Genomic DNA, 25,772 nt, shown 5'->3' on the forward strand with positions numbered 1-25,772 from the left:
AGCGCCCCCCTTTGGCCAACTGATGTAATATTGCTTCATTCGCATCCTCCCATGACCCTCTACCACTGTGCCAAATTTCACATGGATTGACCAAGTCAGTGAGGAGAAAAACGTGGAACAGACACACACACACCCACAGACAGAGTTTTCGTCATTACATAGTAAGAAATATGGCTCACTGCCAACTTGTAGTATATCTATATACCTATTCATAATGATGAGGGGCTGATTTAGATTTAATAGGCTGTTACCTTTATTTAAATATATTTTGTGGCTCCAGACAGATTTCTTTTCTTTTTTTTGGCTAATAATGGCTCTTTTAATCGTAAAAGTTTGCGTCTTAACTCGAGAATTCTGGTAAGAAGGTTATGATACAGCACTGGTTACGCTTGCTTTGCACCGCCAGGCACAACCTGCCTCTGCACCCTTCAAAGTTGGCACCCAGCACTGACCTCTTGTTTTGCAGGCCATAGCAGACGCAGCATGTGTCCTATGGCGAACATATAGTAGTTTGTAAAACGTACACCTGTGATGTAAAGGGTAATGGTTTATAGCAAAGGTGTTGGAACATTCAAAGTCACAGGTATGGTCATTTAAAAGTTTAAGATGAAGATCACATGTCCACATGACACACGTGGTCACATTAAATGACCCTTCGTTCACAGTTGCAGCCAGAACCAGTGCACTGCAAAAAGTTTCCTGATTTAACAAGTTAAGGTGGTTAATGGAGGTTGAACTGCCATCTTGCCTCCTTCACAGTTTCTACTTCTTCAGCTACTCTCACCCCACCTCAACCCTTCCTCTTCCTCTCCCTCCATCCCTCCTCTCTCTCTGATGATGAGACAGGCAATGCTAAGCGAAATTTCAAACTCGACTGTCACGCAGAAGGAGAACGAAGAGAGGTAGGGGGGGGGGGGGATGCTGAGGGAAGCAAAACGGGAGCAGTCTTCCCTCTCCTTCTTTCTTTCTGTGGGCGCTGGTCAGGTGCCAACATCAATGTACTTTACTGTATGGCTGGGCGGGCACAGAGAGTGCTGGCCTGTCACGCATGGCGTAATGTCGCTCCGTCCTTGCCCCCATTCTTTACCCTGCCAAGCTAATGATGATGATGATGACAATGAGAAGGAGGAGGAGGAGAAAGAGAAGGGAACACTTAGAACTTGGCTCGGCTGCTCACGGTATGGATTTCTGTAACGGAGGAGTGACTTGGCCGGTGTGCATGTGGAGGGTGTGGGTGTGTCGGCAGGAAGCGGGAGGAGGGGAGGGGGGTGCGTTTTTCTCGCACTTACCTTGTCATTGTTGTAGTAGGCCAGACTCTCACCGTCGAATCTCACCCACCTCCGCTGAAAAACACAGTTCCTGCAAAGAGAAGGTGCAAACTCAATCCATCTGGCACACTCAGCCAAACTAAAACAGTTTGGAGTGGAATGAAAAATCCCAAACAGTCAAGACAGTAAGCCAGTAACTAAATCTGCTCTGAACAGGTACTCATATTTCATCAAGAGTGCCATTGATTCATTAATGTCAAGAGTTGTATCAACAGCTGTCAATTAGCATAATCAAAACAAATGGGCACTTTCAATTTGAATATTCAACAGCCCAAGGGCAGTTTGCCAAACCTATGCAAATCAGGTGGTGAAGGAGAATATAAAAAGAAGTAAATGATTGATAGCTCCAGTTCTGAGCAACGGTGACGCATGTGGCACCGAGAGACTCGAGAGAAACGTGGAGCTGCCAGAAAAAGCCAAACTAAGTGAGAGCTGACATACTGTGCATCTCAATGCTACAAGGTTATCTCCCATCTTGCCTTCCTTCCCTTTCGATGGTGCGATGTATTATGGATGGATCTGCTTCAGGCTCCTGTATCTAATATCATTTATCACTTTTAAATGGTCATCAAAGATGCACAGTGCAGAATGAAATGGTGTCTGTGAAGAAACAGGAAGCAGGTGGTTGGCTGGCTGCCGTGGTGACTTTTGTTGGCACTTGACGGGAAGTGGTATGAGGTACGTTTAGAGTAGTTGTGGTGAAAGGATGTGTGACTGTATGAGAATTTGAACTGACCTTACAGGGCCAGCGTGTAGGATTTAGGGCAATCAGAAATGGTATATAACAATCATAACTATGTTTTCATTGGTGTATAATTACCCGAAAACTGAGAGTCGTTGTGTTTTTATTACCTAAGAATGAGCTGCTTATATCTACATACACTGTGGCTCCTCTTCCACAGAGTCCACTAAGTTGTTCTACAGTAGCCCAGCGCGGACAAACCAAAAGCTGGCTCTAAATGGGACTATGAAAGTTGAAAGCACACATAAGTCTCAGTTCTGCAAACTCATCGCTGATACCACTAAATCCTACACACTGGACCACTGACCTTTAATAAGAAACTAGTTAAGTGCACTCAGTAAAGTGCAGATCTCTGCCAGACGGTTGCCTGAGCTGAACCCTCAGCATTATTGCCGCAGCGCGTTTCATACGCGTCCCAGAAGCTTTTAAGTACGAGCCTTGTCTATTTTTAACAGAGTCACAGCGCATTGCACAGAGCAGATCGAGTTTTCCTGCATTATGAGGATGAATGTATTTTTTATAGGGCTGCCCAAACTAAGAATTTTCCTAGTCGACCAATAGTCATCAGTCGCCCGCATGTTTACGATATTAATTTAATGATTAAATGATATATTTTGGTGGTTTGAGTTGTAGGTGTGAGAAAGAATAGTATCAGTAACATTGTTAACACTGTGCTACATTACAGAGAAATACAAAACCGTACTAATGAACCTTCATTAATATAGGCCTATATTTTATCTACAAGTGCACGTCACACACTGAGCGAGCCGCCTGTTAATGACGCTGTGGGCTAATGGGCATGTAGCTACTTCCATGTTTCAGATGATACGTCATGTTTGTAGTCGACCAATGAAGATGAGTTTACATATCACCTTGGGTTCGTCCTTCACCTTCTCAAAATGATCCCACACTTTGGATTTCCTGCCCGACATGTTATTAACTAGCCTGTGGAATAACCGCAGGTACCAGCCCTGGAAATTAACCTGACTCCTGTCTGACTGCTGAGCGTGGACACTTCCTGTGTCTGTCCTTTCAAATTAAATCCCCACGTGGTCCAGTCATATAGGTTTTGATTTATTTTGACAAGGCACAGCTCCTAATAGAGTTTAACATCTGTTTGGTTTTTATTTTTCCCTGTGACGAAGCGACCAATGAAATCTTGCCGACTCATGACTTTTCTGGTCGACTAACATTTGGTCAACTACTAGGGGGCAGCCCTAACTTGTGTCAAGCACCCAACCAGGCAACAGTCAAGATGTGCCCAACTTTTGTGGATCATAACAAAGCTGGTACAGTTTGAAATAAAACAAAACTTTTAAACGAATGTCCGTTTCTTTAGCCAAGACAAAGGCCAGATGTGGCCTGCAACAGACGGCAAGGCTTGTTGTTTGCTGGCCCCTACCGTCTGGTTAACAGGGGTGAAGAGTCAAGTCAATGACAGTGTGAAACAGTCAATGAAACATGCTTTTGAACAACCATGAATCACTACAACCACGAGAGGTCCTTGGCTTACAGTCATACATGTGTGCATAAAATATTAGGCCGATTGGTCCAGTAGTTTGTGAGACAGCACACACACAACTAAACGCTTTAGCCTGGTGACAATAAATATTCAATGTGGGGCTGCAGTAAAAGAAGCATTGCTGAGTATTTCGTTTAGATCTTTATGTCTGATAATCTGACCTGACTCTCTAATCACATTTATCCTCAGCAGGACTGTAACCTACCCTTGAGGTGACAGCTTGTCCAGCCAGCTCGCTTTGAGCACCTGATGTTTGGAGGGTCCATAGAAGCACGCGTATGGAGAAATATCAGGCAGTGCATCTCTGGTCCCACCCCCCTGAGCGTCTGCCGGATCAGAGTAGAGGTCACACTCCACCATGATTAAAGATCCATCCTTAGGGCCAGAGGCAGCTGGTCCCACAGCAAAAGCCTCAGTGCTCACTAGGAAACTTTGGTCCAAACTGGCTCGCGGCAAAATGCTGGCACACTCCTCAACTGTGGAGTATTCTTCTGTGTAGGGGTCTGGGATGGTTGGGGCAGGGGGAGACACTTTTTCTTTGGATTTTTTCCGTTTAGGTGTCTTTTTCCTGTGGGAGCAGGGATGGCATTAAAGAACCAGTTTGACATTTTGGGAAATACTGAAAATTGTTGTTACCCCTGTCATGTCTGTCCGTTAAGTGTGTAGTCAGAGCCCCGAGGTGATTAGCTTAGCATAAAGCCCGGGAGCAAGGGAAGCCACTAGCCTTACTCTGCCCAAAATTCAATTGCCTACCAGGACTATATTACATATGATTTATTTTGTCTATACATAAACAAAAACGTAAAAAGGACACGTTTTGGTTTCATGAGATTCATGCTATAACTATTTCTTGCTGGACGGTAATAACAGTTCACAGTGAAACCACAACTTTTTAAAATATTTCTGTTTGGGTACACATCAAACAAAGATATGGAGCATTTCTTAAAGACACTCTAAACCCCCGAAATGATCGTATCTATATCAGGTACTCACCTAGTGTTATGCTGAATTTGTGAAGAAAACTCCACGGTGAACGAGGAATCCAAAAACAGGGGTCCACGTTAACATCAGTTTACAAACTCTCAAACAACTCGTGCAGTATAATCCAAGTCTCATTTATCCAGTCGTATGCTCAGTACTTCCCAAACAGACAACCCTTTCCAACACGTGAAACTTCAAAGCCAGACTCCATTGACAAAACCAACAATTTTACTTTGCTGAACACAGGAGCTGCTAGCTTACAGTTACCTCAATCAGTTAGTTTGTTTGTGTTATTGTGTGAATTTGGGGTTTTAGAGGGTTAGCTGAAATTCACCAAAGTCACACTACAACACAAATTAACTAACTAATCGAAGCAGCAGTAGACCAGCAGCTCCTGTGTTCAGTGAGATAAAATTACTGTTTTTGTCAATGGAGTCTGGCTTTGAAGAGAAAATAGAGAAGTTTCACTTTTAGTTCAGCTTCTTGTCAGTAAGGGCTGTCTGTTTGGGAAGTAGTAAAATAATAAATGAGACCTGCACGAGTTGTGTCAGATTTTTTCATGTAATTTTGCTGTTGTAAAACAATTCAATTAGAATTTTCTCCGTTTTTGGATTCTTCATTCACTGTGGAGGCATGCGAGAAAACCTGTGAAGTAGGGTTGCAGCGATACGCCGGTTTCAAGGTATACCGTGATATAAAAGTTGACAGTTATCATACCGTGTATATTTGCTTATCTACAATACTGACAAAAAGCAACTGGACCTTGAATCTCCCCATCAGTTTAGTTATTTACAAAGGGGAGACATTTCACAGATAATTCCATGAACAAAATGGTTTCCTGTTTTATTATAGTAATAAAACGTTTGTTCAACCAACAAAAACCCTTCTATTGTCATTTCTTTAAAACTTTAAAAGCCACCAGTGAATCAGTTTGTAGGAAAATGATATACAGAAACTAGATTTTAAAAAATATATACCGAAATACACACTAGAGTCGTTTATGTGAAGAATTTGTACTTCCGCATTGAGACAAACCCAACTGGATGTGACGTAACAAAGAAGGAAAGCGGCCAAATAAAACAACGGCACATATGGATGCTTATTTTGATACAGAAGAGGTCAATAATGTTCATACACGTATGACGGATCACAACCGTATACTTATGAATCTGCTAGGTGCCCAAGAGACTAGGAGCAAGCAAGAGTCAGGAGAAAGGATGGTCATCACATGGAAATTGAGGAGAACCAGTGGCGAACTGGGCAGGTGTCTTGGTGAGTGACTGGCGTTAGTTGTCATTAGCTGACGTTAGCTTAAGTTGGCTGTCAATAGCTGACGTTAGCTTAAGTTGGCTGTCAATAGCTGACGTTAGCTTAAGCTTCAGCATACTGTGATACCGTGAAACCGCGATATTTTCTGAGGCGGTTATCGTATCGCAACAGATGACCAATTTGTGGGGTGAAGTATTTCTTTAAGACATCCTTTTGTCATGTATGCAAGAAATGAATAATGTGATTTTATCTATTTTGTGGCCTCATCTTTTAACACCACCAGATTAACATGTGGTTGTTTTTATGTTTGAACACCTTAACATGCAGCTGCACAACATGATAAACTCTCTCTTAGTGTTTCCAGTGTGCTACACCGAGACCAGTAACCACAAAAACATTATCTATGGTCAGTAGTTCTCTTTCTGAGCATTTCTGAATTTCTATTTAAACATCCAGAGTGTGGGAAAGCAGCATTACATCAGCATAACATACCTCTGTTTCCTGGGTTTTATCCTGTCCTTAAAACCCTTCTGTACCCCTTCTTTAGCACCTCGCTCCTACAGAGAACAGAAGAGATTAGCATCAGATGAAAAGAAAGTGTCCATCTTTCAGTCAGACACTGTTATCGTGCTGGTGCACTAAGCTGTGTTAACTTTAGTGGCTAGGTGACATTTCCATTAACCTCAGGGGGCAAACTGAAACAAGCACATTTCCCACTCTGCTATGTGTCCATGGTGACAACATTAACACTGAGAGGGAAGTTTGGCATGCGGACTGCGGTTGGAAACACGCCTGATAGTGTTGAAGATCTGAGAAATGTCTGTTCCTCTTTGCAGAGCTGCTACTCACTGTCCGCTAGTGGGAGTGTACGTTGTCTTACCGGAGCGTTTTCAGGGTTGTTGTACAGGAACATTTCTCCATAGGGAGCAATAGGCGTCAAGGTTCTTTGAAGTGGAGCTAAAAAGGACACAGAGACAACACAATGGCAGTTTTGTGGTGGCATTGAGACTTGCAGTGTGAAGGCCTAAACATGGTGCATGAAAGTGAGGAGCTTAACAGGATTGTTCCAGTTAAATTTAAATCACTCAGATGTTATAGTGCCCTTTGATTAAAACCAACTCATTGATCTGAATAAATGTGCCAACCCTTGATCCATGTAAGCAGTAAACCAATTAAATTTTGTTTCAGCATGCCTATCTCTCGCTCTTTTCCTTGCCCAACTGGGAGTATGATCCTCCTCAGTCTGTCTCCAACACACTGCCAAGGCCATTTCTCCGCCTCGGCTCCTGCAGGGACCGTGGTCGGTGGTCGGTGGAAGCGAAGAGGGAGAGAGACTCTGGCCAGACACTATTAGTCTGGAGACCCGGGGCCACCCTGCGTGGGCCGCTGCCTGTCACTGTGAAAAATGACACCACCCTCTCCTGAGGATTGTGAGGACCAAAAGACGCCGCCACGGGGCTAGACACACACATAGACACTGGCGGAGAAGCAGATATGCACGCAGACAGAGATCGAAACACCCTCAGACACATAAAGATGCCTTGAGACAAACAGAGACATAAAAAGGATGGACAGCCAAATACACACATGCCGATGCACACGTGAATGTGCTATTTTTAAAGGTCCAGTGTGAAAGATTTGGGGGAATTGCAGATTGCAGAAACATCTCCCAGGTAGAATTCCTTCAGTGTTCATTGTTCAGGAGGTATTTAGCATTCGCGGAATTTCACAGAGGTCTCCTCCTCTCAAAAACAAACAGACCAGGTGATTAAAACCAGTAAATACTCTGCAGAGGTGCCCTTGAGCAAGGCACTGAACTCCCAACTGCTCGGGGCACCTGTCCATGGGCAGCCCCCTCGCTCTGACATATCTCCATTTTATGCATGTATAGGTCCTGTTTGTGTGTGTGTATATTTCTGGCCTGTGTATGACAGCAGAGTAAATAAATGAATTTCCTCTCTGGTATTAATAAAGTATATCTTCTTCCTCTTAACATTTAAGTCTTGACGTATCACAAAAAACATGTTTTGTGAGGTCACAGTGACCTTGACCACCAAATTCTAATCAGTTTATTCATGATGCAACGTGGATGTTTGTGCCATATTTGAGGAAACTCCTGAAGGCTTTCTTGAGATTTTGCATTCACAAGAAGGAGAGAGACACACGGTCACAGTGACCTTGACCTTTGACGAAATTCTAATTGGGATATCCTCAACTCAAAGATGATGTTTGTGCCAAATTTGAAGAAATTCCCTCAAGGTGTTCTTGTGATATAGCATTCACAAGAGTGAGACAGACGAGGTCACAGTAACCTTGACCTTTGATCTATGACCACCAAAATCTAATGATTTCAATGCCGATTCCAAGTGGACATTCGAGCCGAATTGGAGAAATTCCCTCAAGGTGTTCTTGAGATATTGAGTTCACGAGAATGAGACGAACAACCTGAAAACATAATCCTCCATTTTTTGCTATCGCCAGTGCAGAGAGGCTGCTAACTACAGGGGCTGACGCAAAAGCCTGAAAACACAAATGGCCCTGTCTAGAGCCAGTATTTGTCCATTCTAGGCTACTGTAGAAACACGGCCATGTAACATGGCAATCTCTATCCTCCTGAGACCTGAACTTTTGTTTGGTAAGCATTTTTAATTTCTCCTAGCTATTTGGGATTAGTAGGACACAATAAGTATATAAAACGAATTGTTGTCAATGCTAATAAAGTCCTAATGTCCTCAAACACGACGATAATAAAGTTTTAATGTCCTCAAATGCGTACTTAGTAATTAACAGCATCTTAGCTTGTTACTGTTGTTAAAATTGTTCAAATTTGTTGCCATATCAGACTACAAACATTATTAATCATAAATAAACAAGTTTCAACCATAAAATGGGATCAGGTTTTGGACCTTGCCCACTTTTGTGTTGGGATCAGCTGCAGACTGACTTGGCATCTATCTTGTTTCTACATGGATTAGTTTTATTGTGGTCTTACTACCACTAGATGGCACAAAAAAGTGTCCACAAAGGAGGACAACAGGTCTTTGTTAAGTAGAATAAAGTATTAGGTCAAGTAAACCCATGATGCAATGTCCTCAAATGAGGACACAGGGTCTCATTGTCTATAGACGTAGACCTGCTATCTATGCAGATATAAATGTCTTATTCTAAGGTAACGAAAACACAAAGATTCTTATTTTCAGGCACACTAAAGAAAACATACTTATTATAATATATTCCATTTCTATCAATATATCCCCCTGCATCCGACACACTGGAGCTTTAAAGCCGTGCTGACACACACTACCAAACAACGCAGGCCATTACAGAGGGCCATGTACTGGGCTTGGTGAGCTCTATGACGGGGTCAGTCTACTTGATGATAGAATCCACTCCAGCACAGCCGCCCTCTCTGCAGACAGGCTTGGTGGTCAGACAGCAACCATCAGTCATCATCTATCAGCCGACCTTCAGGCCACTCACGATTCTCTCCCGAGGGCTCGCCGGACGCTACTGTACTCAATTCCTGTCTGATTCCCTCTATTCTTCCCTCGCTGGCTCCGACTCCAGCCTCTGCCTTTTGTTTCTCTCGTTGCTTCTTTATCTGCTCCTGACCAGACTCTCTCTCTCACGAAAGTTGCCATCTGGGGAGAGACCTAGATGCCGCCATCGGTTCAGAGTTGGTGAGGAGGAGATTGATTTTTGTTATGAATGAAGCCTCCGTTCTTTTAAGTCGGGGAGTTACAGGGCAGTTTGTTATTATCACTCCCACACTGAGCATGGAGGAGGCACAACTGTCACCATCTGAATTCAGATTAGTTGCCAAACAGTTTATTATTTCAGTCACTGGCTCCCTGAATTTACTGGTGAAGACTTCAAGATAGTCAAGAGTGACTTTCCTTTTCTTTGATAGCTGTTTAGTTCTCCTCAGTGACGGCACTGACTATCTTTAGATACACTAATATTCCACTATTATTCCAAATATGACAAAATTCTGAATTAGGTAACATTTTGAATGTATACACATTCCTGATGTCGTATATTACGATTAAAAAATCTGGGATATGCCGATATTATTCAGGTTTTAGGAGCATTCTTTGGGGCGTGCACGCAACACATTTGGAATTCATTGTACACAAACTAACTAGCCAACAGTTTCTGATCGGAAAAAGAAACACAACTACTTTTAAACATTATTAAAGACTTGGATATCAGTAGGTTTTTGGATATGTGGAAATAAGTTTAAAGAGATATATTCGCACATCCAAGTGTCTCAAATTCAGGTGCGTTGGAGAGTATCCCTTGAGTCTTCGAACAGAATATCTTGCGCGCTGCCCTTGCTCAGCTTCACAATTTATTAGTTACACTAATGTTTCGAACTTCGTCAAGAGTGTTCATATGTGGAAGTAACACAACTCCAACCTTTTCAAGAAGGAAGGAATGAAAGAGGTAGGCTGACAAGGTACAGCCGAACAAGGTACTGTTGGTTCTGCCAACAGTTTATCAAATCAACTGTCAATTGTTCTTTAAAGTAATGTTTGAACATTTACAGGAAGCTTTCTAGTTCTGTCATATATGCAGGCTGGGCGTAGTTGTAAACATTTAACACCACAATAACGACAATAATAAAAACTTTAAGGGGAGTGCCACCTAAATTAAGAATTCCAGTATATTATTAAAATGGTCTAGTAAAGTTTGATCAATATTTGTGAACATCCACTACTCTCTTTTAAAGCCAGTAACCAGAGTAAGTCTAGAACTTGTAATGTCATAGGTTAAGTCTGGAGTTGCTCCACAGACAATGAATGAGAGCCTGATTTTGTGGACCCACAGAATGTTTGTCATCTTTTTAATACCTAAATGAGCTTTATTGTGTTGTAGTGACCTCAGTTCTGAAACAGAAAATGTACCCATATCCTCACAACATTCCCCTGACTGCTCTCAGTGTTATCTAGAACATCTTTGACCACTCATTGTCTACGGAGCAACGCCAGACTTTATACTCTGGGACATCACAAATGTATGTTTCAGTTCTCTAGTTTTTGGATTTGGAAGAGAGCTGTTCATGTTTGCTGATATTTAATGACTATCTTAGACCATAGGAATAATGTATGAATTTTAAAAAATGAGCACAGTTCGTATTTAAGTCGAGACATTACAGGTACAAACAATTTTTTCATGCACTGCTCATTTTGAGATTTTACTCTATCTTGTTCCCATAACATGTCTTCTTTCAGGCAAGTGGAAAAAAATACAAATTTAGGTGTTTATGAGTTCAGATTTCTGTTCTGTGAATGTTTGCCGAAAGCACAAATTAAATTAGATAACACCTTATTTGCATGTCTAAACATAAAAGTCCAAGAAAGTCCAAAAAATATTTCCAACAGATGGGTGAAATTATACGAGTTCAATTCTCATACTCTTGAGCCAGAAATCTCTACTTCATTACCATTTACTTCAGCCAGACTTTCCACTCTTATTCCTATCTAAATTCTGACGGTTTTTACAGAGGGGTTTGTTCATATATTATTCCAGGCCTGTTTTATAAAAAATGAAGACAGAGGAGTAGAAGCGCTGCTGGGTCTTAGTTGTAGTCACATGCAGGTGCTCTTTGGATACTTCAGGTGCACCGCGTTTAATCCATCGCATGAGGGAAGTATACTCTCAATCAAAAAATACAAAAATATAAAGTCTCCTTCAAAAACAATCCAAGGCACACTGTAGGGTTTGTGCAGAAATTAAAATGCTTTTATTTTACATGGCAATATCAAGACCTCGGGTTACATCTGTAACAGGAAACCAATGGAATTGGGAGCCGGCGATGTTTTTATTCCCACAGTTGTTCGCACCATTTTGGTATTCCTCTGTTTACCTACAGCAGCTGACGAGGGTGTGTCGTGAGCCTGAGCCGGTGTTTGCGCTGTAGTAGTAGGTATATATAGGGCTAGTACATCTTTTTCCTCACTAATAATAGCCTACTGGTTCTCTGTTGGAAACAGCCGATGAAGTTTTCGTTAGCCGTTGCTATCCTGCGCACCTGCACGGCGTGGTGATGAACTGTCTTATTGATTTCTGTTGGCGTGCTGTCTTGCGGGCCTGCACGGCGGAGTGATACTGGCCAGAAAATAGTCCCAATTGATAGCAAGGTCTGACGTAATGCGGGGATGTTTTAAAATTATTGAAATAGTCTAACAAAACACATGCATACTTTATTGTAGCTTGAGAGTTGAGAGTAGTGACACCGTCACATCAGAGCTACAGATGGTCAGCGTTTCACACAACTTCATGTCCAAAAACCTGAACTATCACTTTAACTAAAGGCTAGTTCACATTACACGATTTTCACCCCGATTTTGCGTCGCGGAGACTATTGTAATTTTTTGAGTGTTCATACCTGGCGACATGTGTTTCTATCAGCGGGAGTCTCGCCAACTGCGTTTTTCGCATTTATAGAGAGATAACAAGAGATATCCAAAATTACCCCTGTAAAAACGTTTGACTCTAATATGTCAAAAAATACGGAACAAGAATCTTGAGCCTGGCTTTATCCAGTGTAAAGACAAAATGAATGCAAAAAGCACAGATTGAATTAAATAAAATGCCTTATTTGAATATTTAAACATAAAATTCCAGAAAATTTGTGACACAAAAAATAATTGTCTTAATGTAAGACATCAAAAGGGGAAGTTTAATGGTGATACATTACTTAAAAGTTTTCCCCTGGTCATCTGCAGTGTCTCCCAATTCATGCTCTGTCAGTTCACTTATCTCTTCAGCATCAGTACAAACTGTCTTCTGTTTGCTCTGAGGTGTGACTTTGCACTAAAATTGAAGTCCGGCTGCCAGTGTGATGTGTGTGTGCACCAAGGTGACATCTGTCAACAGCACAGCAGTGACACAGAAACAACAACCCTAAACATTTATGGTGCTTAAAAAGGGAAGTGCGTTTAACTGAGCAGTGTGTGTACTCCAAAGGCCTTAAAAAGCACACACAAAACTGCAATTATTTCTCTGTGTTTAAATCACTGAATGATTTGCCCGGCCTGCTGTGTTGCTGCTGAAGAAGCACTTGACAGAGAAGTGTTTTCTCAATGAGATTTGTCTCGTGAAGAAACTTATTTTTAAGCAGAGATGTTGGGGTGTTAATTAAAATTCCGTCCGCCTCCAATAGCAAGTTTTGATTGAATGCAGCGATCATTCCATGAGATGCCGCCGTACACATTTTTTACACGTTTTCGATCCCATCTCGGAATAAACTCTTCAAATATGCTCGGGTAAAATGATATGTCAAATAACGTCTTGCTAGACCTCGCTGTGAAGGGAGATTTAGTTTGCTAGTCAAGCTCCCCGTCTCCCTGCTCGGGGACCATCTCGGCTCCCTCTCTTCCTCCGTCTCTCAGCCTGTTTTGCATCCATCTCCTCTTCCTTCCTCCCAACCCACTTCACTGTCTTGCCGCTCTCTCAAGTCTCACTCCCTGTCTTGTTCCATACAGAGAAAAAAGTTGGAAAAACAAAGCCTACCAAGAGACTGCTGCGGTAAAGGTACACGGAACAAGGAAGGAAGGGGAAGCCGAAAGAGGAGCGTGAGGGGAGATTAAGAGCAGAAGACGGACGGAAAACTGTTGATATGCTGCGAGAGAAAATGTCACAATGTGGTCAGATACGGTCCCGGGAAGAGTGACATGTTTACAGGTGTTAAACACGCATTCATGCAGATGCTGTCACAGCAAAGCGTCATGTAATCCTGGGAGAACACATCTACCTCAGCACAGGAAACAGCTCACGTAGCATCTCGTCAGATGAGACGCGAGGGTCGACTAAGCCCAGTAAATACAGTGAGGGAACGGGAGAAATTCAGAACATATTTGTACTGGTTGTACTACAAGCCTGTGTGTTGTTAGCAAAGTTAAACAACTTCTTAAAAACTTTGGAGAGCTGGGCGACAGGAATACACACCAGGGTCTCGCTGAGGGACAAGATGTGAGAGAGCATATTCCCTGTGAGATGCGCGCTTGAAACGGGGGCGACGCCGTTTCCCACGACACAGCTGCCGAACACCCGCACCCCACCCACGCACTACCCTCATCTCCTCTTCCCTCTTTCATCCGGGCAAACAACAGCACCGCTGACTCTGCTGCCGAATGAAATATTCATGGCAGAGATGAAGCGCATGCAGCTGAAAGACGGTGTACCTTTCTGTATGCTGTTTGCACCGATGGGACCTTCGGAGCCGGTTAGGTGTTCGGGGCTGGTTGTTTGCGCTGGTGGTGCGCTCCTGAGGAGGAAGAGAAATCAGCGGATTAGAACCACCAATGCAGCACGTGGGGAAAATAGGTAACACCATTTAGACGTAAAGGCCTTCAGAAAGGAGATGTGGAACTCTGAAAGTTAAGTTTCACAGCTCATGAGTTGAACAATGTATAGCATGAGGGGTGTTAATGTACGCAGAATGCAGAAATGAATATGGAATGAGAGGCCTCGGGTTCTCCATCAGCGTAAATCTGAATGCAAAGAGGGGAAGGTCTTGTTTTCATATTCATTCATGCCGTGGCAGCGTGCAAATTTATTTCTCCAGGTGCTTTTCACTGTGCTCTTCTAACTTGTTTGATTAGTTCTCAACCGCTCATAAACTTTCACAAAGTCAAACTTTATGCTCAAAGGAATAGTTTGGGAAAATACACTTCTTTGCCTTCTTGCTGAGAGTTAAGTGAGAAGATTGATACCACTCTCATGTCTGAACGGCAGAGCAGCCGCTTGTGAAAAAAGCTGTAACTTAAATAAAAATAACTTTTTGTCATAGTTGCTGAAATTGTCACTACATTCCCACATTATTACATTAGACAAATAGTCTGTGAAAAATCATGTTCCTCTGCCTCCTTAACACTAATCAGGCCCAAGGAATTTATGCAACTGTAAATCATGTCAGTCACTGCTCGTGTCCCATTTCCCCTTGCAGTGTAATGTAGGCAGTGCCAGTTGTGACACAAATGGAAAGCTACTTTGCTGGCTAATATTAGCTGGTTTGCTACTAAAGACTGTGAAAGCAGAGGAAATCTCCACTTGTCACTAGGCACGTTATATTTGTTTGGAAAATGTGTTTAGTATAAGACAGTTATTTTGTCAGTGAACCTTGTGAGTTGTAATGGAGCTGAATTTTGTAACGTTACCTTTGTTAAATGTTGCTGTTGTCCCTGGCTTCATATGAGTAGAGGAANATTTGTGGGGAAAATGTGTCCAGATAAAGACAAGTGTTTGTCTGTGAATGCTGCAAGTTATAGTGAAGCTGATTTGTGTACTTGTGTTTGAAATTGTCTCTATTAAGCCATGTTTAATGTGTTTTTAATGTGTGTTTTTAATCAACTAAACTTTACAGCACTTCACAGACACACCACCGCACAAGTACAAATGCTCACAGCAGTGTAGGCTCTGCATAGAGCTGATGCCCAAGTATAAATCCTGCTATATAGAGTGAGCTACAATATCCCTCCACTGGTCCTCAGCTCACAAGCAGCACCACCTCCTCCAGTTAACATGATGCATAAGTGGAAGCTCTCCAAAGGGTGTGTCAAATTTAAAAAATGCCTAAATGGAAGATTTTAATCAGCTGCGGTGCCAAACAGGCAGTGTTTGAAATTGTCTCTATTAAGAAATGTTTAATGTGTGTTTATTGTGTGTTTTGAATAAACTAAACTTTACAACACACAGAAAAACCAACCCTGACTAGTGGTTTGGAGGTGTAATTGCAGCAGACACACCACTGCACAAGTGCTCACAACAGCGTAGGCCATGTGCGTAGACTCCAGCGTAGGGTCTGCATAGAGCTGACATTTTCTTTTTCTGTGTTTTAAATGATTTGTCCTTTATTATATTTTCTGTTGGCCTTGCTGACAGACATCCGGCTAGAAAAATTAACATATGGACACACAGTGCTCACTGCCCACCATCTGGTCTCCACTAGTAAGCTAACGTTAGCTAACGCTCCTAGCAGCAACGCCCATTCATGATTACTGCTAGCTTACTGCTAGCTTGCTGCAGAAACACGGTAGCCACGCTTGGATGTCCCTGTATGTCGCCCCAGTAGTGTTAGCGGTGTCATTTCCCCTTCAATCCCCCTTCAGAAGTTTTAATGTTAGCACTACAAGCTGTGTTGACACTGCTAGCAAGCTAAGAGAGCTAACAGAGATACCATAGACAACTATATAAAAAGGGGTTGTAGGTTTAAATTGAGCCGCTTAATCAGTGGAGCGGCCTAGGGGGTGACTGGAGGGTGGGTAGAACGTTTCCACAGCAACACTGTTTGGACAGGATGGTGTTCCTAGTGTTAATCGCCAAATAAGCAGCACTGCTAACTAGCTCCCGTCGGACCCAGTTGGTGGGCAGTGCAGCAAAATTACCCTATAGACCGACATGTTTTATCAAAGCTCAAATAAAAATTTGTTGGTTAACTGAACAACAGTTTACCATTGACATCCACTGTCTGGATGTACATTTTCAGCAAATATGACAAAAAGTTATTTTTATAACGGTTACCAACAGTAGCTTTCAGCATATTTTCCAACATTTCCTTTGAGTTTAACTCTTACCTGTCCTGAGGTGGCAGTATGGCCTGATTGGGGATTTCAGGAACAGGCCGGTGCCTCAGCCGGTAGGAGCGAGTGAGCCGTGGACCTGCAGGAACCTTAAAAGCCGGCTGTGACTCATAGATAAAGTTTTCCACCATTTCACCCTGAAAAACACTATTGTCTTCAGCGGGCGTTGGGTCAGCCATACAGGGGAAGGAGTCTGTACTCGACAGTGAAGGATTCTCAGAGGAAATCTCCCAGTCTGAGGGCATCTCGGATATGGAGAGGGACTCACTGCTGCTGCTGCTGGTGCTTCTGCAGGACACTGAGGGAGGGATGAAGGTACATACAGCTGTGGATGTCTGGATGTTCTGGGGATCACGCGGGGCCGGTAGAGGCGGGCGAATGTATCTGCTCTCCTCAATTTCTGTTCCCAGTCCAGCTCCTGGAGGCAAAGTGTGACTCCCCTCCACCTCATACTCGTGTCTCTCCTTTGGCTGATGGTGCTGACATGAAGTCCCCCTCTTTTTATCCTTTAGGAAGATATGTCTCGGGTGTGGCACCGGCTTCCTTTGGCGCCTCTCCTTCCCTACACCTCCCTCCTCTTCGCTTCCTTTGGCGCCTCTCCTTCCCTACACCTCCCTCCTCTTCTTCTTCATCTTCCTCTTCGCCACTCGGCTGCTTCACCCCCAGTGCCTCCAAACTCCGGAGGATGCGCCTACGATGGCCTGTTGGAAGCACTTTAAGCTCCAGGAGACGATCATCGCTGAGGTCCTTGCAGTCTTCCAGAATTTGATAGCCTCCTTGCCGGAAACACAAGGTATACTGGGAGAGGCGGAGGGTGGACAGCCACTCCTCGATCTCCTGACTCGGCTCTGGAGGCTCCAACATGATGGTCTATTCTCACCTCTGCCACATCAGGAAGACGGAAGAAGATGTAGTAGTCCGGCTTTAAACTGTGGACACAAAGAAAAGATAAAAATATGTGAGATGTGAACGTTAATGGCGGCCTCCTCAGCTTAGCTGTAATGTTAGCTAGCTCAGTGGTGCTTGATGAGCTAGCAGATGCTTCCCACTGCGGGTGTAGGTTGGTAGAAAGAAAATAGTTCCTACATCGAACTGCTCACAACAAGGTCTGTGGATAATCCTGAGTAACCAGATCATGATTTCTGGAAAGAGACATTGCTGTTGAATTTTTCAAATGTATTTTTTTGGCGCTTTGACCACCACAAGCTGAGTGCCATCTAGTTCCATTACACTGGAGAGAGGGCAGACAACTCTACGGCCGATATCTCCAATATTCAAGATCGATAGCATGACAGGTAAGAGGAAAAATATGAATTTTGATTTGGGGGGAACTGTCCCTTTAACGGGGTATAACTGCCATCAAACGGACTCCACTCTTGTACCATGCACAAGACTATTAACCTGTGAAACGTCCATTAAATCTAGCAGGAATACTTTAAACTCTCTTTGGCTCTAATGATGTGCATTTTTCTCCAAGCCAACATTACTCAAAGTGGATATTGATTTTGTCTTCAAGGGAAGTTCTGCAGGGGAAATTTTAAGGGTTGAGATTTACCTTTAAAGGGTCTGTATGTAACTTTCGGAAAATCCTTGTTATTAACACCTCTCTCTGAGGCTGTTAAGTGAAATGCACTCAGCGTCCTCCGTAGCCACAAGCAAGCACCTGGACCTGCATGTTGATAGGATACTGGAAAATAAATTATAATCATATTCAAAATAATGTATTTGGACTATTGGCTCCATGATACTACTGTATTACTTTATCAGCTACAAAGCAACCAACCAACTGATCCATGTAGTGTAGCTTTACAGCTAGTTTGGGTTACAGTTAGCTTGTTAGCTGCCCAGCTAGCTGTGCTGCTTAGATCTGTTGTTGGTTGCTTTGTAGCTGTTAAAGTAATTTACAAACCAGCCCTGGGAGTTTGTATGAATTAGCTGACATTATCCACTCAATACAGTATTTTGCTTTGTTTGCTAGCTAGCAATTTGTCCGCATTAGAAAGCAAGCTAACGTTAGCTAACATTAGCCAGCTAAAACCACAATATCACAATAGTGTTTCATTTGGAATTTTTTTTTTCTAACTCCAGGGGCCACTGAATTTATACTATGGGGAATGATATGAATTTGATGACTTTACTGTTCATCACTGTTTATTCGGCAGCATGGTGGTGCAGCAGCATTGTTGCCTCACAGCAAGAGGTGGTTCAAACTCTGGGTTTTCTCCGGGTACTCCAGCTTCCTCCCACAGTCCAAAGACATGCAGGTTAATCGGTGACTCTAAATTGTCCGTAGGTGTGAATGTGAGAGTGAATGGTTGTCTGTCTCTATGTGTCAGCCCTGTGATAGTCTGGTGACCTGTCCAGGGTGTACCCCACCTCTCGCCCAATGTCAGCTGGGATAAGCTCCAGCCCTCCACGACCCCCAACAGGATAAGCGGAGACAGAAATTAACAGTTTATCAGACCATATATGACAAGACTTAGCTAGCACACCCCAGTGTCCTTACGTTTCACACCTTAGCCGCTCACAGATTAGGCGACTTCGACAGGAGGAACACCAACTACAGCTCCAGAGACAGACTTTCAGTTAGCGGCTCTAACAGGTTAAATTCAGCTTGTGCAAACCTCAACAGGTCTGTCTCCGGGCTGCCGCTGCAAAATATATAACTCTAATAGAAACTTAGCATGTGTGGACTTTGTGTTGTAATGGTTGAAATTTGTTTGTTTACATTAGCAGACTCCATTTCAAAGCTTAAGTTAGCTACTGTTGCACACTGTGGCACTATAGCGCTGTAGTGGAGCTGAAGACAGATGCAAGTTAAGGGCTTTCTTGGTTAAGGTTCATCATATCCTTTTAATTTTCCTGGAATAGTTGGCCCTAGTCCTTTACATGGAAGTCAGTCCACAGGTTGGTAGAGAGGCAACTAACAAAGTCGGAAAGGTCTCAGTTTTTAAGGTATGTTACAATCCCTTCACCCATTGGCAATAAAAAACAGTTAATACATGTAGAAGGTTAAATACAGAATCTTTTAATATTTAGAAATAAAAATAAGTGCAAAAAAATATCGTCAACTTTTGACAACAGGCCAAGAAATGGTTTGGTATAGAGTGCCCCAGCAATAGCTATGTTTCCATCCAAAAGTGATTCGAATCATTGGGAAATGCGCATTAAAAGAAATACGCATCCTGTGTGTTTCCATTAAATGTACGGACTTTGGTGAAAACTACGAACTCGTGCGAGTTTTCCGCAGAACGGGAAACAAAACAAGTCTCGCATTCTTCTTCTTCTTCTACAAACAAAACAAGTCTCGCATTCTTCTTCTTCTTCTACGTTTTCTGGCGGTTGGCAACCAGCTTGTGAATGCATTACTGCCTTCCCGACCCGGAGTGCGGATATCACCATGGAGAGAGGTGCGCTACGTCAGACTTAATTCGAACATAACTGTTTCCATCCCCCGTTTTGCGAATCAACATTTTTTCGAATCAACCAAAACCCGGCTAAAGCGAGTGTATTTTAGTTTGTGCGAATCAGGGGATTTTAATTCGAATTTTGGCGTTTCCATCATAATTTTCTGATGCGATACTTCTAGATGCGCATCTAAACAGGCTGATGGAAACATGGCTACTGAGTCTCAGAGCTGTCAATTTTTCAGGAAGCCTTGGAGTGAGATTTGAAGGAAGTTGGACAGCCCCCAATCTCTTGAGTACCCTTTTTAGGGTCGCTACCATACTAATGATGAAAACACCAGATCACAGACATGGTCAAAATGTTTGGCCTGTTAAAATAAACTAGTTGGTAAATTTGGAAGGGGCAAGACAGAGGAGGCTATGCAGAAATCCTGAAGTCAAACCTTTTAAGAACTTTTTGAAAGAACTTTTCATAGCCTACAATTCAAGACCTCATCAGCACTTCAAGTTTTTACTAGTTACATCAGCAACACAATTTAACTTCGATTTACTACTGCTGACTATTCACTGACTGTAAGAAAGCACAACAGTCTACAGTTCCTGATAACTGTGTCCATGCATCATAATTCATAGGCGGAGTGGGAATAATGCGATAAAGTGGACATGAAATATACAGTGAGAGATTTAGAGTTAGACCTTGATTGTCAGTGTGCTAATAATAGCGATTATGATATTATTTTGCAGTCTACACAGTGTTGTCTAAAATATTACTTGGAGGCACATTCACAAGCTTAATTAGGCTAGCCTAATTAATTATTTAGCCTATGTGTGATTAATTTTATTATCATTCAGTCCTAAACCCAGAAATGAGTTAGCATCTTACCACTTCCTGTTTCCCTCATCTCAAAGTCAATGTGTTTTTGGTTAGATGCCTGAAATGAGGTCTGTGGTTAACACAATTTTAAGAGGCTTTCATGTGTTGTTCTACGCTGTACAAAATGTCCGTAAATGCCCTACTCGTGAACTTTGAACAGTCTATGTGTCTTCAAAAAGCTCCCTTGCCTCAAAGTCAACAGGTTTATTTAATGGGTTTTTGGTAATGTCTGGTCTGTGGTTAACACAAGTTTAAGTGACTTTCATGTTTTGTTCTACGACATAAAATATGTCAGTAAATACCTCACTCGTGAACTGTGAAGCTTTTATGTGTCTTTAAAAAAAGGTGGTTACTAGCAAGTGTCAAATGAGACTACAGAACTTCATCCCGTTGAACATGGCTTTACAGTGGCGCTACAGGGACAATGTTAAGTCATGCAACTCTGGTGGAGTTCGTTCATCGCCTTACATTAGCTTTTTACTTCTGGCGACTGCAATTAGGCTTCAAATATAGTAAGAGTGGTGTTCATTTCGGAAGATTATCTTGCTGAACAAAACTTGCTGGTATCGTAAACTTTTGTTTGCCACAGAACTTATTTCTGCTAAATCCAACGGAAGAATCCCATTGGCTTTTTGACGAGGGAACCAGGGCGATGCTAACTTCCATTTCGGTCCACAGCAAAACATCACTCTACATAACTCCTCTGTAAAACCACAAATGTGCCAGGTTTATATTTAGTTTTTTATTAAACAGATTAAACACACAAAATAAACTGTATTACTTGCTGATCTTACAAGATGCCAATTTGTCTTTTACCTTGAGACAGAGCCGGGTTAGCTTCACCTTCAAGCCTTCAAGCCAACCTCCTGGCAGTAGCTTTACATTTACCTTACACACATGGCAGCAGTATTGATCTCATGTTCTCTCAGCAACAGTGTAGAAACCCATTTCCCAAAGCGTCTACTCCTTTAAGCTCACTCTAAAAACACCAACACGTGCTGTACATTCAACAACAAGTGGCGCAAACACAACCGGCAACAAAACCAAATCTAAATTTGCAACACCCCTGGATGAAGCAGCAGGAAACAGCAATAGCTATGAGGAAACAACACGCCACCGTAACAGCGTGGCTCTACTGTGTGGTGAGGTTTCTGGTCAGAGACTTACCTTAAGGTCTGATATCTGAATCAAATAACCCACAAAGGCCAACTGACATCTGTGTCTCCTTGATTTTGCAGCACTTAACAAAGCAGAGTTTTAAAAATCCGAGCTTTACATCATAGCTCCGCCTAGCAACATGTAATAACCCTGGAAATGTCAAGCTTTTGTACATCTGCTTTCTGACGCGTTCACACCATCTCGTCTTCCACGTTGAATCGAGTGGCAGAACTGCTCTCTAATTCACACACAGGAAGATACATCACACATCTTGCCATGTCCACTTCTCTTTTACGTTGCAAACCTACAATGCACGGGGAACACTAAGTGTTACTTCTGCTTTCAAGTAAACACAACCTTGTTGCATATGCATGTGTATACACTTGGGTGCTTTACTGTGCAAGTAATTCACAGCATAAACATGAACAGGAACTGACCTTTAGGTATTTTATATATAAGCCTGGTGAAAACAGCATCTCTTCCCCTTTCATGTATTTTTGCACAACACTGATATGAAAGCTTTGCACAAAAAAAACTAAAGTATGCACGCACAAAGGCAAACATCACTCGTGTTCTTGATGCCTTTTAAAGCAGAACTTTTTCATCTTGCGAGAAGACAAACACATCACACCTCGGCTGCTTCACACAGTCCTCGGCTCCACACGACTGGTATTAAGTCCTCACAATAGGGGCCTCTACTGTCTACCAGACCTGCCCAGCTGTGTATTGCAGTGTTAACTTGCAGGGACCTGTATTGGCCAACATCCAGCGCAGGCACACGCCAAAGCTTGCTAGCACATTTGACCCGGCCTGCTCCTCATCTCTGCCTTTTAGCGCTTCTACACCCACTCACACAGCTGCGCACACACACACACACAAACAACCATCAAGCACACACATTCAGCAAACATTATTAAGGGCTTGGATATAGGAGTTTTGATCTGCAGCGAGTGCCCGGTGTCGAAGCCCACAGAGTGTTTAGATCAATAGCAAAGAGCAAAAAGAGAACTTCACAAGATAAACAGCTTCCACATCCCACATGGGCATGGGAACATATGAAGCAGGAGTGTGTGCTGAAGATACAACTGGAGGCAACACACACACAAACACATAAAGTGTGTGGACAGCAATTTAGGAGATAGTGCTTCCTCTACAAAAACAAACCCAAGTGCGAAAGCATGGCTGCACAGGACAGGACAGGAGAGGAGGATTGGAGGGGAGAGGTGTATGCATGTGTTACACCCACTAGGCACACCACAGGTATGGTTAGACAGCAGGGGTGAGTCATAGCGTGCACGCCCATGCATGCACAGCAACACACACACCTCAGCTCATACAAAGTCCAGTTTCTGTCCCTTCCTGGTTTCAGACCTGGGCATGCTCTGGCATTTGTTGACATATTATCTATAGTAGGTGGTGTTTTGAGGAAACTGTCACACAGACATTTATTACAAATGTAATTTAAAGCTGTAGTAAAACATATTTGTATCATTAAGTTTATATGTGCTAAAAAATACATTACACCTTTTTAAATATTATATAACTTCGCAATTAAAGTGTGAGTGACGTAGTTTTACGTTACCTTCTTATTATACTTCTTTTAATGCGGCTAAATTACCGGTTACAAGTCGCTGTTAACACCTGAAACTCTGACGCATTAACAAAAATACGCTAATTAAAGTTTAGCCTGTTCATTTCAGTCTCGTGCCCACTTCAGTCGGCGTTTGAAAAGTGCACGCGGGGAGTGTACGTAACGCGTAGACGTGCGTCCGGTGTTTCTAGAAGCTTACCTGTCGGTTTAAAGACACGAGGTGACCCCAGGCATCATCCGCACACCTTCACACACCCGCTGCTGTGTCCACTTTGTGTCATGTCACACACCGCTCAGTCTCTGTTGACCGCCGCGAGCCCTCGCAGCGTGCGTTTACTCACACGGCTGTTTCCGTCCCCTGCGTGTAATGTGTGTAATGTGTAACGTGTGTTTGTGTGTGTGTACTGTAAGGCCACGCCCATTTCAGAGCAGGGCAGGAGTTCAGAGGAATGAGCTGCACAAGTACAGTCACCTTTACTTTCAGTTGTGCTCCTGAATACTCCCCAAACCATGGAAGGCCATCTCTGCCTCTGTCAAAGACAAAGTAAAAGTAAAAGAAAAAAACTTCCTGTAAATATAATGAAAGTAACTTTTCTTAAAATTATGACCTGGTATCTAAATAAAATGAGTTAGTATCTCAATATCACGACTTTCTTATCTCAAAATTATCAGTTAGTATCTAAAAAATAATAATAAACATAATGCATCTCAAAATATTGACTTATTGTCTAAAAATAAAGCCTCTGTATTTTGAAATAATAAGTTTGTATCTCAACATAATAAAATACTGTCTTAAAATGATTACCTCGTTTTGTTTCTTATTATTTTGTTTTTAATTAATTTAATATTTTGAGATACCAAGACAACACTAACTAATTATTTCTAGAAAGTTTCCCATTATTTTGAGAAACTAACTCATTATTTTGAGGTACTTACTCATTTTCAGATGCTGAGTCTTTTTTTTTGTTGAGAAACTAACTCATTATTTTGAGAAACTAACTCATTATTTTGAGGTACTTACTCATTTTCAGATGCTGAGTCATTTTTTTTGAGAAACTAACTCATTATTTTGAGGTACTTACTCATTTTCAGATGCTGAGTCATTTTTTGAGATACTAGCTCATTATTTTTGAGCTACTAAGTCATAATTTTGAGATGCTAACTCATTATTTTGAGAAACTAACTCATTATTTTGAGGTACTTACTCATTTTCAGATGCTGAGTCATTTTTTTTGAGATACTAGCTCATTATTTTGAGCTACTAAGTCATAATTTTGAGATGCTAACTCATTATTTTGGGGTACTTACTCATTATTTTCACATACTAAGTTGTTATTTTGAGCTACTAAGTCATACTTTTGAGATACTAACTCATTATTGTGAGGCACTAACTCAGTATTTTGAGGTACTAACTCGTTATTTTGAGGTACTAACTCATTATTTTAAGATACTAACTCATTATTTTCAGATACTAACTCATTATTTCAAGGTACTAACTCATTATTTTCAGATACTGAGTCATTATTTTGAGAAACTAACTCATTGTTTTCAGATACTAACTCATTATTTTCAGGTACCTACTCGTTACTTTGAGGTACTAACTCATTATTTTGAGGCACTAACTCATTATTTTCAGGTATTGAATTATTATTTTGAGAAACTAACTCATTATTTTCAGGTACTGAATTATTATTTTGAGAAACTAACTCATTATTTTCAGGTACTGAATTATTATTTTGAGGTACTAACTCATTATTTTCACATATTGAGTCGTTATTTTTGAGATACTAACTCGTTATTTTGAGGTACAGTACTAACTCATTATTTTTGAGGTGCTAACTCAGTATTTTGAGGTACTAACTCATTATTTAGAGATACTGAATTATTATTTTGAGGTACTAACTCGTTATTTTGAGGTACATTACTAACTCATTATTTTTGAGGTACTAACTCAGTATTTTGAGATACTGAATTATTATTTTGAGGTACTAACTCATAACTTTGAGGTACGAGCTCATTATTTTGACCAACTAGGCATTAACTCTTTAGTTTGAGATAAGAAAGTCATCATTTACAGAAAGTTCATAATTATTTTGAGCCAAGTGATTAATTTCAGAAAGTTTCACATTAGTTTTGAGATAAGTAGGCCATTATTTTCATAAAGTTTCTTATTATTTTTAGATACTAACTCATTAGTTTTGAGGCATTAACTCTTTACTTTGAGAAACCTCTCATTATTTTCATATCAAATCATTATTTTGAGATACAAAGTCATCATTTTGAGAAAGCTTCCCATTAATTTGTGATATTAAGT

The 25,772-nt window shown here is 41.8% G+C and overlaps 1 protein-coding gene across 2 annotated transcripts in view; it reads right to left on the reverse strand.

Moving 5' to 3' along the window:
• arap2 (ArfGAP with RhoGAP domain, ankyrin repeat and PH domain 2) overlaps window positions 1–23,811 on the reverse strand; it is a 227,178-nt gene extending 203,367 nt beyond the window's left edge. For both annotated transcript variants that reach the window (XM_050067659.1, XM_050067658.1), the window contains exons 1-8: window positions 23,658–23,811; window positions 17,040–17,357; window positions 16,423–16,996; window positions 14,032–14,114; window positions 6,723–6,799; window positions 6,335–6,399; window positions 3,798–4,160; window positions 1,290–1,359 (exon numbers count right to left, since the gene is read on the reverse strand). In XM_050067659.1, the coding sequence (XP_049923616.1) occupies window positions 1,290–1,359; window positions 3,798–4,160; window positions 6,335–6,399; window positions 6,723–6,799; window positions 14,032–14,114; window positions 16,423–16,996; window positions 17,040–17,292 (1,485 nt within the window). In that variant the 5' untranslated portion in view covers window positions 17,293–17,357; window positions 23,658–23,811. The remainder of the gene's footprint in view (window positions 1–1,289; window positions 1,360–3,797; window positions 4,161–6,334; window positions 6,400–6,722; window positions 6,800–14,031; window positions 14,115–16,422; window positions 16,997–17,039; window positions 17,358–23,657) is intronic.
• Between the last annotated feature and the right edge of the window lie 1,961 nt (window positions 23,812–25,772).

This window comes from Epinephelus moara, chromosome 17 (assembly GCF_006386435.1).
Source record: "Epinephelus moara isolate mb chromosome 17, YSFRI_EMoa_1.0, whole genome shotgun sequence".
Taxonomy (NCBI): domain Eukaryota; kingdom Metazoa; phylum Chordata; class Actinopteri; order Perciformes; family Serranidae; genus Epinephelus; species Epinephelus moara.